Source organism: Lontra canadensis, unplaced genomic scaffold (genome assembly GCF_010015895.1).
Source record: "Lontra canadensis isolate GAN:19392208 unplaced genomic scaffold, GSC_riverotter_1.0 scaffold3, whole genome shotgun sequence".
Classification (NCBI taxonomy): Eukaryota; Metazoa; Chordata; class Mammalia; order Carnivora; family Mustelidae; genus Lontra; species Lontra canadensis.
In genome coordinates this window covers 42,683,935-42,701,068 of record NW_022630997.1, presented here as the reverse complement: position 1 = coordinate 42,701,068, position 17,134 = coordinate 42,683,935, and the positions used below count along the sequence as shown (strand labels likewise).

At 37.6% G+C, this 17,134-nt stretch overlaps 1 protein-coding gene across 2 annotated transcripts in view; it reads right to left on the bottom strand.

Moving 5' to 3' along the window:
• Positions 1 to 16,784, bottom strand: part of P4HA1 (prolyl 4-hydroxylase subunit alpha 1) — a 78,493-nt gene extending 61,709 nt beyond the window's left edge. For both annotated transcript variants that reach the window (XM_032840669.1, XM_032840659.1), the window contains exons 1-2: positions 16,561 to 16,784; positions 1,471 to 1,578 (exon numbers count right to left, since the gene is read on the bottom strand). In XM_032840669.1, coding sequence (XP_032696560.1) covers positions 1,471 to 1,546 — 76 coding nt within the window. In that variant the 5' untranslated portion in view covers positions 1,547 to 1,578; positions 16,561 to 16,784. The remainder of the gene's footprint in view (positions 1 to 1,470; positions 1,579 to 16,560) is intronic.
• Between the last annotated feature and the right edge of the window lie 350 nt (positions 16,785 to 17,134).

Here is a 17,134-nt window from a genome sequence, read left to right as displayed (position 1 = left end):
CAAATAAATGAATAAAATCTTAAAAAAAAAAAAAAGGGAATGCTTCATTCTTTGATAAGATTGAACTGATTTTAAACTCAGATATGTTGGAGAAAATCTTTTTTCTTTTTAACTAAATAAACAAAGACAATTGTGTTCCAATTCTAACTTTCAAGCTACCTCATTCTGCAAATTGGATAACATTTGCAAATTGTTTTAAAAATTTGTTTTTAAGTTACAAAACAACACTACTTTTTCTTCTTCCCTACCTCTGCTCTCACTTTTTTTTGTTCTTGAGACTGATTAGAATTAAATTTTCATTCAATAAACTAAAACCACACTAACAAAAGGTACATTTTACAAATGAAATTCAAAGCATCCATGTTCAGTTATTTATAGTGAGATAAGACTCCTCATTTTATATCACAAAATTAGATAATAAAAATATAATACTTGTGTTTTCGTTAGCACTCCGATCACACAAGGGTAAAACTGGTTAAGAGCATAAAGGAAAACATCTCATTTAAGACAGATGAAGTATGCATATAGGAAAACATAATAGGATACGTATCAAACATGAAAAATATTTCTGGGGGAAAGAGGACATGTGGAAGTCTTACATTCTACATATTTTTGTTTCTTCTTTAACCATATGCTATTTTAGTAATACTTTCAAAGATTTTTTTTTAATTATGATATAGAAAAAATTACTTGTGTTCATAGTAGATTCTTAAATGGAAATAGCAGGTTATGAAATAATGTACAGTGTATTATTTGTATCTGTGAATTAAAAAAAGACTATTAAATTATCTAAGTGGACTCATTAACAAAGAATTTTCTTGATATGCTTTTCTAAATTTTCTTAAAATTAAAAAAAAAAACTTACTTATTTGACAGACAGAGATCACAAGTACGCTGAGAGGCAGGCAGAGATAGAGGGGAAAGTAGGCTCCCTGCTGAGCAGAGAGCCCAATGTGGGACTCAATCCCAGGACCCTGAGATCATGACCTGAGCCAAAGGCAGAGACTTAACCCACTGAGCCACCCAGATGCCCCAATTTTCTTAAGTTTTAACCTGAAAATGTACTGCTTTTGTGATCAGAAAAAAATTTTTAAGTTAAATTTTAAGAACAGAGACTTATAGGGGAAAGGAACTAAATCAATGCTTCTGTCTCTGGGAATACACTGTTATTTGTTTTTACTGATTTAAAAACACTAAAAAAAAATGGGGCGCCTGGGTGGCTCAGTTGGTTAAGCAGCTGCCTTCAGCTCAAGTCATGATCCCAGGATACTAGGATAGAGCTGCATTGCTCGGCAGGGAGCCTGCTTCTTCCTCTCACATGCATATCTCCCTTTCCCTTGCCACTCCCCTTGCTTATTCTCGGTCTCTGTGTCAAATAAAGAAATAAAATCTTAAAAAAAAAAAAACACTAAAAAATGGAAATTTTTTTAAATGCAAGATCAATACAAACCAAAAAATAGTAAGACTTACCAATTGAAGTAAAAAAGCCTGGATGGGCCAAAGACTGGGGAAGTAGAACCCCTACAATTAAAATCCACCAGATCATCTTGGAAGACTTAATTTTTCAGGATCACACACCTACAAGAGAAATAGGGCCATTAAAACAACAGCAACAACAACAAAAAGTAAGGTAGGAAAAGTTCCTAACTGATTTCTTCTATGAACAAAATGTATGTCAGACACTAAGGTTGCCCATAGACTGTTGTTAATTCTTAAAAGTTGATTTAATAATTTAATTAACAAGAGCTACTATCTTACTTTTCATACAACTAAAGTACTAACTTTATATTTCATCTTAAAGAAAAATATAAAGGTTTGTTATCACCTGATATTTATGCTTAAATATTCAACCCAAGTTTGTTTTCTTAGTTACTACCATAATTAGAATGATTAGGTAGTAACTCTTTCATATAGCCTGAAAAATAAGTTTTCTGTTATCTACATCTAAACTATGAATTTCCCATAAAAATATACTACTCCATCAAAGTAATTTAATTTAAATATTACCAAAATACATTCTGAAATGTTAGAATGTTTTAAAGGGGAAAAAAAGTTTTCAGAGCCACTGCTTTATCCTTTAAATTCCTAACTTGTTCCATGTTTTCCCTACATGGCTTTCAATTTTAAAACAAATTCAATTAAAAGTTGTACATTTTCAGGGCGCCTGGGTGGCTCAGTTTGGTTGTGTCTGCCTCTTGATCTCAACTCAGGTCTTGAGCTCAGGATCATGAGTTCAAGCCCTGTGTTGGGCTCCACTCTGGGCATGGAACCTACTTTAAAAAAAAAAAAAAAAGTTGTAGATTTTGGGGTGATGAAAATATTCTAAAATTGACTGTGGTAATTGATGGTTGAAGAACACAGTAAAAGTACTAAAAACCACTGAATCATGACCATTAAATGGGTGAACTGTATGGTACATGAATTATATCTCAATAAAAGCTGTTATTTTTAAAAAGTTGTACAGAATCCAAAAAGAATAAAAAGCCTGTCGATTTACGCTAGCAATTTCTCTCAAGGGACCTAGTGTTGAGGTTTTTCTATCTACTATGTTCTATGTAAAAATGCTTAACCTAGTACACAGCTATGGAATTTTTTTTTTTTTTAAGCTGGTAGCAAAGCTCTTCTTTTTTCTTTGTCCCTGGTAGCACTGACTTTTCTAGAACGAATTCTTCACAGCAGGTGCAAATATCAACTAACCATCAGAAAAGATTTTACCCTTCTTTCCCATATGTCCCAACAGCACTCTTTTTTTGCTCCTTCACCATCACATACATGGACTTTTAAGTCCTCCTTATTACTTTACAGAAGAGTAAGTTACTATTACAGTACCTCTTGCCCCAGTAACAGGCTCCCATTGGTTACTCTTCTTGTTTCCCTATTCCTCTTTGAGCAGGCACTTCTGACTCTTTCCAAGTGACTTCACCTAAACCAACAGGTTCAAGTCCACATTGGAAAGCTCCCTATTCCGCCAAAACAAACAAACAAAATACAAAAACAAAACCCCTTCCCCCTTCTTGAATAAAAAATAGATCACCACAGAAACTAACATTCTCCTCCCTCAAGTTTGCCACAAGCTTCCAGATACTTCCAGAACCACACAGTAGTGAAATACACTGCTCTCTTGGCTGCTTTACAGTAACTCTTTGGGAAGGCTTCTAGAACGCAGCAGATGCAGACACTTCCTCTCTTGGGTTCCTGCCAAAGCCAAGGCTTTTTCAAAATCTGGGCTGTCTGAAAAGTCTAGAATCTTCTCACTGTTTACACAGATTTCTACCATAATTTTCCTCATGAATAAATGTTATTTCTAGAAAATACAAATGCTTTTGCTGTACTAACAAAAGGCTAATCAGAAATGCTGTCCAAATGTTAAACTCTGATGGGATGGTTTAGATTGGTCAGGTAAGAGGTTATTTTTTCACAGCTAAAATGTATTTTGTAACTCAAGGTTGTTGTTTTTTTTTGTCATCTTTCAAAGTCCTTAAATCCCTCAATGAATCAAGAACCATTAGCCTACAAAAATTACTAAAGTTTGAAAACTGCATTTCAACAATGATAGAACTCACAGAAATTCAAAGCATTAATCAAATGAAGAATAAAAACACCTGTACCGGGGCGCCTGGGTGGCTCAGTGGGTTAAGCCGCTGCCTTCGGCTCAGGTCATGATCTCAGGGTCCTGGGATCGAGTCCCACATCGGGCTCTCTGCTCAGCAGGGAGCCTGCTTCCCCCCACCCCCGCCCTTCCTCTCTCTCTGCCTGCCTCTCTGCCTACCTGTGATCTCTCTCTGTCAAATAAATAAATAAAAATCTTAAAAAAAAAAACAAAAAACAAAACAAAAAAAACACCTGTACCTCACATCATGCTGGAAAACGAATTCTATGTGGATTAAAGAGGTAAAACCAATAAAAAATATCAAAAAAGAAAAGTTACTGGATCTCTAAAAGAAGAAAAGAATCTTTAAACTTTAAATAAGATAAAACAAATAACCTATCAAAAGCCAGATGGAATTTAAGTACACAAAATAATCTAGGCTTATATGTGTTTTTTAAAAACCCCATAAACAGGGCGCCATCGGTTAAGGGTCTGACTCTTGATTTCAGCTCAGGTCATGATCTCAGAGTCCTGAGATTGAGCCCCACGTCAGGCTCTGCGCTGAGCATGGAGCCTGTTTGAGATTCTCTCTCCCTCTCCCTGCTCACAGACAACATGCATGCTCTAGCAAAAAACAAAAAACAAAACCCTATATACTACAAACTAGGAAACTAAAGGAAATGGAGCTCATTTAAGGAGCTCATACAAATAAAAAAGAAAAACACTAAGATATTAATAGGAAAGATTAAGAATAGAAAGTCACAGAAGAACTATAAATAGTTAAACAAAGTTCACTCAGTTATCAAAGACCCAAACAAACAAATTTAACAAATTCACAATTAAAAATATGTAATGAAGGTGCTATATATATGTCACAGAACTTAAAATGAGTATATCCTTGGGGCGCCTGGGTGGCTCAGTGGGTTAAGCCTCTGCCTTCAGCTGAGGTCATGATCCTGGGCTCCTGGGATGGAGCCCCAATTCCAGCTCTCTGCTCAGCAGGGAGCCTGCTTTCCCCTCTCTCTGCCTGCCTCTCTGCCTACTTGTGATCTCTCTCTGTGTCAAATAAATAAATAAAATCTTAAAAAAAACAAAAAACAAAAGAAAACTTTGCAGTAAACGTAGGAGGTGCTTACAGGTAGGAGGAGGTTACATAGTCACTTTAAAAAAAAAAGTACATCCTTTAACTTGTGAATTTAAATGAAAACATAAAATTTAAAAATTAACAAACTCACATTCATTGCTGGTGAGAATGTAAAACAGTAAAGCTACCATGGTTTGGTAGTCTCTTAAAACCTCAGACACACTCTTACCATACAATCTGGTAACTGCTCTCCTTTCTACTTAACCCCAAAATTTGAAAACTTATGTCCACACAAAAGCCTGCACATGGATATCTTTTTTTTTTTAAGATTTTATTTGTTTATTTGACAGACAGAGATCACAAGTAGGCCGGGGGCGGCGGGGGTGGGGGGGAGTAGGCTCCCCGCTGAGTAGAGCACACGATGTGGGGCTCGATCCCAGGACCCTGGGATCATGACCTGAGCCAAAGGCAGAGGCTTTAACCCACTGAACCACCCAGGCACCCCCTGCATGTGGGTATTCCTATATTTCTTCAAAATGGCCAAAACTTGGAAGCAACCAAAATGTCCTTCAGTAGGTAAATGGATAAATAAACTGGCACATCCAGACAATGGAGTATTACTTCATGCTAAAAGGAAATGAGCTTTCCAACCATGAAAAGGCATGAAAGAATCTTAAATGCATATTTCTTTTTTTTAATTTTTTTATTAACATATATTATTTGCCCCAGGGGTACAGGTCTGTGAATCATCAGGCTTACACATTTCACAGCACTCACCATATCCCATACCCTCCCCAATGTCCATAATCCAGCCACCCTATCCCTATCCCGACCCCCCAGCAACCCTCAGTTTGTTTCGTGAGATGGCCGTGGTGGGTAGGGAGGGAAGAAATGAAAAAAGATGGGATAGGGAGGGAGACAAGCCTTAACTGTGTATTTCTAAGTAAAAAAAAAAAAGAGCCAATCTGAAAAGGCTATGTACTGTACGCTTCCAACAAAAGAAATTCTAGAACTATGAAGACAGTAAAAATATCTGTGGTTGGGAGGTAGGAGGATGAAGAGATGGAGCAGAGAAGATTTTTAGGGCAGTGAAAATACTCTAAGATATCATAATGATAAATACATCATTTATTTTTTGGACATACATTTGTCCAAATCCACAGAATTTACAACACCAAGAGTGAATGGGTGATGTAAACTATGTATGGACTTCGGGTAATTACAATGTGTCAATGTAGATTCAGTCAGTTATAAGAAATGTACCACTCTCGTGGAGGATGTTGAGGCTGTCCATGTGTAAGGGCAGGGGGCATATGGGAAATCTCTGTACCATCCTCTCTGTTTTGCTGTGAACCTAAAACTGCTTTTAAAAAAATAAAGTCTTAAAATAAATTAACATCATACAACACTAGTGGAATCTTACTGAATTAGATTAAGTTTCCACTACTCTGACAGAAAGTCATAAATAAATATGGACCAAAACAAAGAAAAAAATTATCATAATATGATCATAACTATGCATGAAAATATACAGAGGAAATTCACCAAAATGTAGTTGCTTCTGGACAGCAGAACATTAGGTAATTTTTTTCTATTTCTCTGTATTTTCCAGATGTCCTAGAGTATATTTACTTTTATAGTGACAAAAAATTAACTCTGTCCAAAATCATAAACCTACAGTAATAATAAAACATCAACTCCCATATTATGTACGTCACCCTAAGCTTTTAATGAAGTGGTAACTCCTCTTTAATACAAAAAAGTAGCTAACAAGTACGATCCACATTTGTGCCTCTTCTACATTCTAACTGTTTAAGCCTCCAGATTTCTCTCTGCTACAAAGATAGGAAGTTTATATGAAATTAACCCAAATATCCAGCCATGAACTATACTGTCAGAGTAACACATTTTTCTATTATCCTTCCTCTTACAGACAGACATATGATGTGACCTAAGCCATTCAATGACATAACATTTGAGGGGTGGGTTTGTGAAATTGTACAAAACAGCTCCTTCTGGAGTGGCTCAGTTCATAAGATATGAATTTGGAGCTGCCTGTGATAACAAGTTTCTCACTTGTCAAGGACACATAGGCGCCCAATCTATAAACAGAACAAAGTCATCCAGAGACATTTCCAAGCTCCACAGTCCTGATTCTCCAATTATTGCTTTGAATCTGTGAGCTACCCGAATAATCTTCGGCTCCCAACCCAGTAAAGGGAGCCTCTAAATTCCCTTTTTAAGGAATTTTAAACTACATAAGCTGGATTTCTATCATTTGCAATATAAAGTTCACACCCACACAGCATTACTCCAAAGTACTATGCCAAACAAATGAAGACTTTAATTCTATCAAACTTTAATTCTATCAGAATCACCTGAAGGTCTGAGACATGTAGATATTGTACATAAGTTCTTAGGTGATGGTGATGCTGCTGGTCCGGGGATTACACCAGATACAAATATCCATTAAAATCACACAAAAGGTGCTTTCTACCTTTAAAAGAGCAAAATTTTACTTCAATTTATTTATTTATTTATTTTTTTAAAGATTTTATTTATTTATTTGACAGACAGAGATCACAAGCAGGCAGAGAGGCAGGCAGAGAGAGAGGAGGAAGCAGGCTCCCTGCCGAGCAGAGAGCCCGATGCGGGGCTCGATCCCAGGACCCTGGGATCATGACCTGAGCTGAAGGCAGAGGCTTTAATCCACTGAGCCACCCAGGTGCCCCACTTCAATTTATTTTTTGAAAAACATAATTCAATGTCTAATTATTCTAGTGAATAGTTCCTCTAATCTTTTTTTTTTTTTTTTAAGTAGTCTCCATCCCCAACATGGACCCCAACAGGGGGCTCGAACTCAAGACTGTGAGATCAAGACCTAAACTGAAATCAAGAAGAGTCAGATCCTCCACCATCTGAGCCACTCGGCATCCCTCCTCCAATCTCTTTTAATACTAGATAGTTGTTAATAAGCAGGCAATCTTTATCAATCACAGGATTTTAAAACAATGGTTTCCTTACTTCTGATGTCTCACTTCCATTTATTTCCATCTCCAATTAGTTAGCAGCTTGCAAAGCAAATCATTATAAGCATCTAAGAATCAAGCATCCTAAAAGACACCAGAGTTTTATCAAAAATAGTAAGATACAGGGGCGCCTGGCTGGCTCAGTCGGTAAAACATGAGACTCTTGATCTCAGAACTGTAAGTTTGTGCTCCACAATGGTTTCGAGGTTACTTAAAGTAAAACAACAACAACAACAACTTTTTAAATAGTAAGATACAAATGTCTCCTGTTCTAAATCCTCCAACAAGCTGGAAATAGAATGCAAATGGGTTAAAGAGGATGGAAGGAAGGTGAATCTCAGCTCCCTGAAAAGACCAGACTCAAAAAAAAAAAAAAAAAAAAAAGTCAAAGGGGAGTCAAAGACAAAGATAAATTTATACTAGCATCAAATTTACTATGGAAACACTACAGATACATTACTGATAATATTTTAGTTCTTGGTTAGATGGTAGGTTCATAAGTGCTTATTATCTAATTTTTATAATATACATGTACATTATACATGTTTAATATGCATGAGTATTGTATTTTAGAAACTATAAGGAAAAAAAGTATGAAGAAATCTTTCTGGAAAACATATTCTCAGGTAAGCCCGAATAAAAGTAAATTGTGTAGTATAATATTTATCCAAAACTATCCTACAGTCCTTCTCCCAGAAAAAAGTCCAATCCCACACATGCACAGGTCAATCAAACCTGGGAACAGATTTAAAACAGTTCTACTACATTGCAAATATTTACAACTTTGAGTTATCAGGATTCATTGAAGTTTATGTACAAGTTACTTAATGAATTACCAGGAACAGGGTATCTGGCAAATAATTATATTAGCCTTTCAGTCTAACATTTATCTTCCAAGAAAAAAATTTCAACATTTTAAAAACTTGTTCTTTCCCAGATAAGTCATTAAAAATTAATAAGGCCAACTAAAGAATGCTTGATATTCTAACCTAAACTTTCTCTGACACTAAAAACTTTCCACAGGTCTCCTACCAGTCACTCCATACCTTCCACAGCTGTTCCAAATCTTCTTTCAGAGGGCTCCAGTTTAAAATTTACTTAACCTCATACAAATCTAACATTCGACTATTGGTCTTCCATGTTGACATCTGTGTTAGACTTTTTTTTTTTTTTTTTACAGTTTTTATAATGAATGCAAAAGACCAACACAAATCCAGGCTTCTAATTCAGGCTACAACAAAATGGTGTATACCAAGACTTGTCATGTCTCTCCCATATAAGCAGGATGGATTTTCTAAGACAACTAAGAGTACTTACTAACAGAATAGTTATATCACAGTTCCTTCCTATAATCCCTCTGGCAAATTGCCATTTGTTTTAACTTAACACCATGAATTCCAGTCATACTTACGCTCCCAAAGAGAGTAAGCCACATCTCAAATACATACAATCTGACAGACAAGTGCTCTAATGGCTACGACCAACTTTTCTAACAAAAACTCTGGAATCATGCTAGCTTTCCCACAGCTTTCTGTACTTGAGAAGTGAACCCAGTCGCTGGTGTAATTCCAATTGAACAGCATTTTGAAATTTAGTTGGAAAGAAGCTCTAAATCAAGATATTAGGATTAACTGAAGTACTATATTGTCTGTTTTTTGGAGATTCTTGCAAAACCCAAAGTTTTCCTTGTCAGAAAGAACCTGAATATAATATCATTTCAAAAACACACACCTATTTTGACTATATGGTGCCTCTACCACCACTACTCTCTCTTCCGGAAACTGCCCCAATCTACCTTTAATTCATCCTCATAGTTTCATCAGTCATCTAATACAGTGTGATACCTCTTGCTTCACCAAGTGACCAAAGTTCTTTCCTGGAAATTTTGAAAATAAAATTGAGGAAAAAAGCACAGGCACTCTTTGAATGCCTGAATTATATAAAGCTCAGGAGAAGTAATGGACCAAGTTTTGACATATAGGTCAAAGAGTAAATGAAGTTTATCTGCAAAGAATAAAAGTGAAGCAAATATACAGAGAGGAAGATAGACAAAAGACAGAAGAAAACATTCTGATGCTCCTGATATTCTTAAAGTCTAATCACATTCTTGACCTCAATTGTTAAGACAACCCTCTATCCCCACAATACTTATACAAATTCCACTGTGTGTTAGTATGAGTTGGGTTTCTGTTTAACCCAGAGTCCTAATTGTTTGTCTAACCCTGCAGTTAATATCTTTATAGGAAAAATAAATAACAAGGTAATTTTTTGGCTTAATGGTTAGAAATCAGTAAGTGCCACTTCTATATCAGAGATATTTAGAATCAATATTTTAAACATTTTTTTTTAAGATTTTATTTATTTATTTGACAGACAGAGAGAGATCACAGTAGGCAGAGAGGCAGGCAGAGAGAGAGAGGAGGAAGCAGGCTCCCCGCTGAGCAGGGAGCCCGATGCAGGGCTCGATCCCAGGACTCTTGGATCATGACCTGAGCCGAAGGCAGAGGCTTAACCCACTGAGCCACCCAGGCGCCCCTAGAATCAATATTTTAATCCATTTTTTAAGAAGATTTAAACTGGAATTTGGATTCAAAATTGAACTTAAATTTGCTTTGTTTTTCTTTACCAGTATTCTGCCTCACCTTTACTTCTGTGATGGTTATATTGCCTAGCAAGCACACCTATGGTTGTGAAAACAGCATAACAAAAAAGAAAATCCCCAGTTATTGATGTCCAGATTTGTGTATGTCTTTTAAACAGTTCTAGTTTCCACTTTACATGGAATAATCAGGAAAAATGTAAAAATTCAAGAGTGAAATAAAAAGTTTTATCAGTTTAAAAAGATGTGAACTTAAACTCAATGTTTAAAGTTTGTTTCAATTAGAAAAGTCAAGTTCCCCTAAACCAAAAACACTTTACAAATAAATGTAATAAATGTAAGCTGATGGAGAAGGTTTGAGAAAGAAATGGTGCTCTTCTTCACTGACTCTTAAACTATGTATTTTAAACTGTATAATATACCTCTCAACTATTTCAAACACTTTACTTAGAAATGCATACATTTCCCAATGTGGGGGGAAAGGTCAGGATTCTTATGCCCAGGATACAGAATATAAAATATAAGTATAAAATAAAAATATAAAAAATTTATCAAAAGTGATAGTAAAAGCCCCAAATTAGTAAGATTCATCAATAATGCCCGCCTTTATTTGGTGATCCCTTATCAAAAAGCTGAATAAGCAAAAAAGGTATCAAAATATTAGGTCAAATTTGACTGCCAGCAAATAATAATAAAAAAACAACAACCAGTAATTTAGATGGAAGTGCCTAGGAGGATACTTGCACACAGAAGACACTTAAGAAACATTACTTTTGGATGTGGGGCAAGAACTTAAGAATACATGGATTTGTTGCCAAAGGTGTCCCAAGGGACATGGAAAAAGAAAAGACTTGGAGAATGGTGGAAGGAAGGAACAAGCAGCAGCCTAGTCTTCTAGCAGACAGATGCAGACTTTTGTAATTTAAAAATCTGAGTAGGAGAAGTAAGTGGACAAAGGGCAATGGAAGGGAAAAGGGAAAAGTAACCACTAAATTATATATGATTTGTTGCTTATCAATGCTAGTATTTCCAAATATTAACATTATCTATGTAGTTCTCATTTTAAGAAAGACCGTACAGTAACTTCTCTTGGCTGTATAAACTAGTTGTTATAGTAATGAAACTCTGTATCTAATAACATAAATGTCAATTAATATTGGTTAAGGCATTAAAAACCCAGCAGTAATATAAAAAGCAGCAATTAGAGATTCAAACTCTTAAAACTAGGTTTGCTTTCTAATTGGAGAGTGGTAAATATATATGTGAGAAGTTTAAAAGTCTAATTTCTAAGTTTAAAGATTTTGTATAAACACACACACTTTAAAACTTTATACAGTAACTAAAAGAACTCAAAAAAAGAAAAGGTTAACAACTGAGAGGTCCGATCACAATTATCTTCACTCAACTTCTGCATTTTCTTTAATAAACACTTAGTAGAACATTTCTATTTCTGTAAGTAAACTGGAAAGAAAAATAAAAACAAAGTCAAAGTAGCACTGAAGTGAAGAGACAAATTCAAATCATGGACAGACTGAGAAAATCCAAATGTTCAATTCCCCAGATCTACTAGCTGACACAAAACCACCATCAATCCCTTTTGCTCCAAAACAAATTTCATCTATTTTTTATTTACACAGGAAGTTCTGATAAGACAACTTTACTGTCTTCACCACCCTAAGGATACACGTGAAACAAAAAACTTAGATTTTTACACTTTGAGTAAGGAATATGAGGTGATGGCAAAATATTCCAAAAGCAGAATTTTCAATGAAACATGTAGATCAGTGGAACAAAATAGAGAATCTAGACACAGAAAATAGTCTGTTTGGTTTTGGAAAAGTATAAAAGGCAACTCAACAGAGCAAGGATAGTCTAGTTGGATATTCATGTACCAAAAAAAAATGTTTTATTTGGGCACCTCATATCCCCTAATGAACACTGGGCAGCTCCCTGCCCAGGAATTTATATAGATTATGGGGCAAATTCCATTTTTCTTAACCTAGTCTCCCTCTTCTCATTCTAGTCTTCAATTCCCTCTTCTTCCTAATGCCAGATCCAAAACTGTCAAGTTCAGGAAAAGATATATGAAAAAAAGTCATATATACTAGAATAAGGAGAGGTGAATTCCTGGTTGCAGAAGATATCAATCTAGATATGGGTTTCCATTCAGCACTTATTCAGATTTAACATCAAGTAAAATGTTAGTAACATGCTTGCAAGGCATGTAACTTTCATGTTTCATTTATCCTACGGAACATTTATTACTCTTTTGATTCTCCCACAGTCTACTAGACACATTATAAACGTTTTTAAAATGAAATTAAGTGGAATGATTAAGTTAGTTATACTAACCAGAGACCCTACTTTATTTCAACCCTGGATGTTGAAAACACTTATAATACTTTGGTAATATGCTATTAAATTATTTTTCCATTCCACATCCTCAGACTCAATCTGATCACTTATCAAGAATGAAGTACTAAAATGTGAATCAGAAAACAAACAATCTGGGTCCAAATCCTAGTTCTGAAAATTACTATATTCTTGGGCAAATAACTTGACTTCTTTGAGCCTCAGTTTCTTCATTTGAAAAATAAGGATGATATAAAACTACCTCACAGAATTATTTTAAGGATCAAATTACATAACATATGAAACAACACTTTAAAAATATAAAGTGCTTTAGTTGTAATCAGGTAGATTAAAAAAATCTTTCTAGAGCCCAGTCTAATGCCCCTAGAAAATTCTTTCAGGGGGAAGAAAAAATTACTGACAAAAGGTTTATTGCCATGTGTTTCTCCCCCACCCCCCCAAAGAAAGAAAGAAAAAAAACAGTTAGAAAACTGGTTAAAGTTTACTGGTTTACTGTAGCTATACAGGTGGATAGAAGAAACCACTAAATTAGAACCTTCTCTTTGCACTACATATCATGGAGAAAAAGCTCAAATGCTTAACAAGAGAGAAAGGCTGAGTACATTAACTTATTACAATATCACTTTTTAAATGGAAAATATGTAAACTACCAAAACATGGACATATTTATATGATAACACTAAGCAGGAAGAGGAAAAGGTCTAAGATAGTATGCATTCACAGATGACCCTATGTAAGAAGCATGACTGCTACACTGTATTTTTGCCAAGGTACAACCAGATATACTAATAGTCATACTGATCATCCAAAGTAACATCAGGAAAAGGAATGTTTCTCATTATATCAAGTTCAAAAATTGTTGGAGTAATTTTAATGAAGTCTTTTGAACTTCTAGTTTTTATTAAGGCATAATATTTGGCCAGAGGAAAACCAATGAGAAGATAGCTTCAATGTGTACAAAGAAATAGATTGGATAGGAACATGAATGATGCATTAACTATTTTCACAAATATACATACACACTTTATTTGGCTTGCATATTCAAATACTATAGATACAAATACACCATTATGATATAGTTTTAAGATGCAAGTACTCACTGTATGCCAAGGGCCTATGCAATTTATTTTTGTTTACATTCAAGCATTTTCTACTTTCAGAGTAAAACCAAAGACACATTAAAACATATGCAGGGAGGGGAAGGGGGGAAAGCAATATCATGTATGATTGCCTAGACAATTTGGCAATTCAACAATTCTCTCACCAACCTATCAACTTTTGCTAAAACCGTTTGATCAAAACTTTATTACTGTCATCTATAAACTCAAATCCAGTCAGACTTACAGCTCAGTTCCATTTTCAGAAATATTCAAAAAATACTGCCTCAAGATACGTAGATGTACTTAAAGATTAACTTCATCCATCTTTTATTCTTATACCAGTTTACAGATGTAAAAGGTTGGGGGAGGGGAGTATCTATAAATGTCACATAATACTTCATGCAGATGTGCAAATTTCCATTTTCTGATCCAGGATCCATATCTTCTATCAGATTCCCAACAGATTTCATGACCTCAAAATAAGTTGAGAACTGCTACTATGTATCTCACAGGGTATACTTCTCAAATCTAAGAGCAGTAATTATATCCTAGTTGATAATTAATTGCTAAATAAAAGAAGGCTTCCTTCCATAGAAATGAAGGCTCACAGCTTTACCACGGGGTCCCTGGAATAACTCCTGCTGCATCCCTGGAATAAAAGCAGGAATTGGAACTTAACAGCCTTATGAGAGATACTGCTTGTCAGTATACAACCCACTCTGCAGCATTAGAAAAGGTTAACATCTCATCAGAAAGCCAAGGTTCACCTGCAACAACCTGGACCACCTAGGTGGTATGAAGCTTTCTTTTTTCAAAAGTCTTTTTACACTGTCTAAATTTTTCTACGGTAATTAAAGGTTGTACATATTTCTTTTATCTGTTTACTACCTTAGTTACCAAGGTACAAAACAACCAATGTAATTGTCCGCTTATCTAAGTCCTGGCTTTAAGTACTTCAAAATAAAACTCATATTAAGATATCAAAGGAAACAGCATTATCTATCAAAAAAAAAAAAAAAAGAGAGAGACAAAGTGGTGCTTTTCCTAGTTAGTCTAAGTTAAATCTACAAGAAGCATTTGCCATCAGCTTTCTAAAATACTGGCAGGACTCAAGGCATAATGTTTCAAAATCAAAACTGACATGGCTTTTAAAGGTAAATGATAAAACCTATGCTTCCCACAGAAAGAAAAAGGTAGAATGTGAGGTTCTTATTTAAGATTCTGAAATTTTATTCACAGGCTAAAAGCCAAAATTAAAGAAAAAACACACGCAATGCCTATTTAAATTTCAAATGAAGGCAACACATTATAAGTTGTTCACTTTCAGCTTCTTGAATTATTTCCTGCTTAAGGTATCCATTTTCTCCATAGAAACTCAATCAGAAAAATCCCTCTAAAATGTTTTATAAATTTAATGACAATGTTCCTACTATTTCATCTGATTTACCACAGAAAAAGACTAGCCTCATTCATAAAGCTATTCACCCATCTAAACCTAAGAGGGGAAATAAGTTTCTTCCCAGAAACTCTTTTTTTAAAAAGGAGCAAAAACCTGATGAACGAACACTGCTGCCACGTCTTTTCCCCTCCCCCACTCACGTAGTGGCTGTTTCATCCCTTCGGAGGGCATTCCAAGGGAAAGTCTGAGAGCCAGAGCTCTCCGAGAAACCAGAAACAGTTAAGTTGAAATTGGCAAGTCTCTGTGGCCTTTCAGATCAATTCCTGAAAGGAGAGCTCGCTGCTGCTTCATCCCTTTCTTAAAGCAAACAGTGCAAAATTCCCAGAGTCTTCACTCCCCGGAAGGCATCTAAATGTCTGAAAACTAAACTCCACTGAATACATCCGATTATTTAGGAGAAACAGTCTCCCAGAAATAGGGAGAAATGGAACCATCCTCCCTCCCCCTTAAAACATACATCTGGGAGGCTTTCGTGAAATCCAACTCAAAGTTCTCACACAACCACGACACTCGTTTTAACTGATGTGGACTTCTAAAAAGCAGCACACGCTCTGCTGAGAGAAAGAGAAGGGGGATGGTGGGGGAAGCTCATGTGCCTTTAAAAAAAAATTCGTGGAAGATGAGGGAAGGAAGAGTAGCTTCCCCTGTGGCTGGGTGATCTGACAGCCGCCTTCCTCAACCCAGCAGCCCGAAACTCGGCGCCCCGGGCAGCGTCTAGCGCTCCGGCAACTCCCCGCGCTCAACAGATGAGTCGAGCCCGAACTTCCCTGACGAGGTCCGCTTCCCGGACCCGACGACTTTTCGGTAGGGCAGAAATGCCTCGAGAGCCTCGCCTCCTGCTCTAAGCTTTAAAATCCGCTCTCCACTCCGCCACATGCTAACCATCTGCCGCCGCGGAGGCCAAAAACCCACGCCCCGCCCTCGCGTTTCCCCCCGGCTTTTGTAGGGAGGACCAGGTATGAGAGCAGCTCGGAAAAATCAACAGGGTGAGCCCTCCCCGGGAAGGAAGGAATATTCAAGAAAGTCCTGGTCCCCGGGGCGGGGACAGAGGCTGCCGCAGCCCCAACGGTCGGGGGCGCCGACCCGGCAACGAGGCGGGAGAAGGGGAGCACGGAGAAGGGCAGAAGGGCCTCTGGGGCAGCCAGCGGGCGCGGGGCCGAGTCTCCAGAAAAGAAGGATTCAGGTTGCTGTGGTGAGCCAGCGAACCCTCCGCCCCCAAGCCATCCCACCAGAGCGGGCAGGGAGCGGACCGCCACAGCTGCCCGAGAAGGGCCACGGCGGTCCCAGGGCCCGAGCCACAGTCTCCAGAGTCCGGGGAGCCTCTCACCTGGGAAGTGGGGCGGCAAGAGACGGCGCGTTCTTCAGTCCCCGGTAGCCTGCTCTGGGGCCAGATACCTGCTCCCTTCCCTCAGCCCGCGGGCGGCGCGACTGGGCAGTAGAGGGAGCCAGTTAGCCCTTTTATAACCTCTAGGCTGCGACGGCAGCTCAAGGGAGGAGGCGACTGCAGCCCTCGCTACGTGAGCTCGATCACACCAGCGCCCCGGCGACTGCGCAGGCGCCCAGCCCGCGCCTCCCTCCGGTCAGCACCCGCGGCCCACACCCGTACTCCCCTCCGGCCCCAGAGTCTTAGGCGGAACGGGGAGGGGGCGGGCAGGAGGGCCCGGCAGCCGGTGCGCCTGCGCAGGGTGCTCGCCACGCCGTCGTCGCCTTCGGTACTTGTTGCATCGCTCCTTTTCATCAGGTTGTTTAAACGCGTTAATTTCAACATCTGCCTCAGGCCTGGGCGTCGAAACCACCTGCAATGAAATAACTTAAATTTGAGAAGAGGAACATGGGAGCGTAGAGAATGAAAGAAGCCTCGGGTGGAAAATAATACAGTGCATCCTTGGTGTATCTGCTGT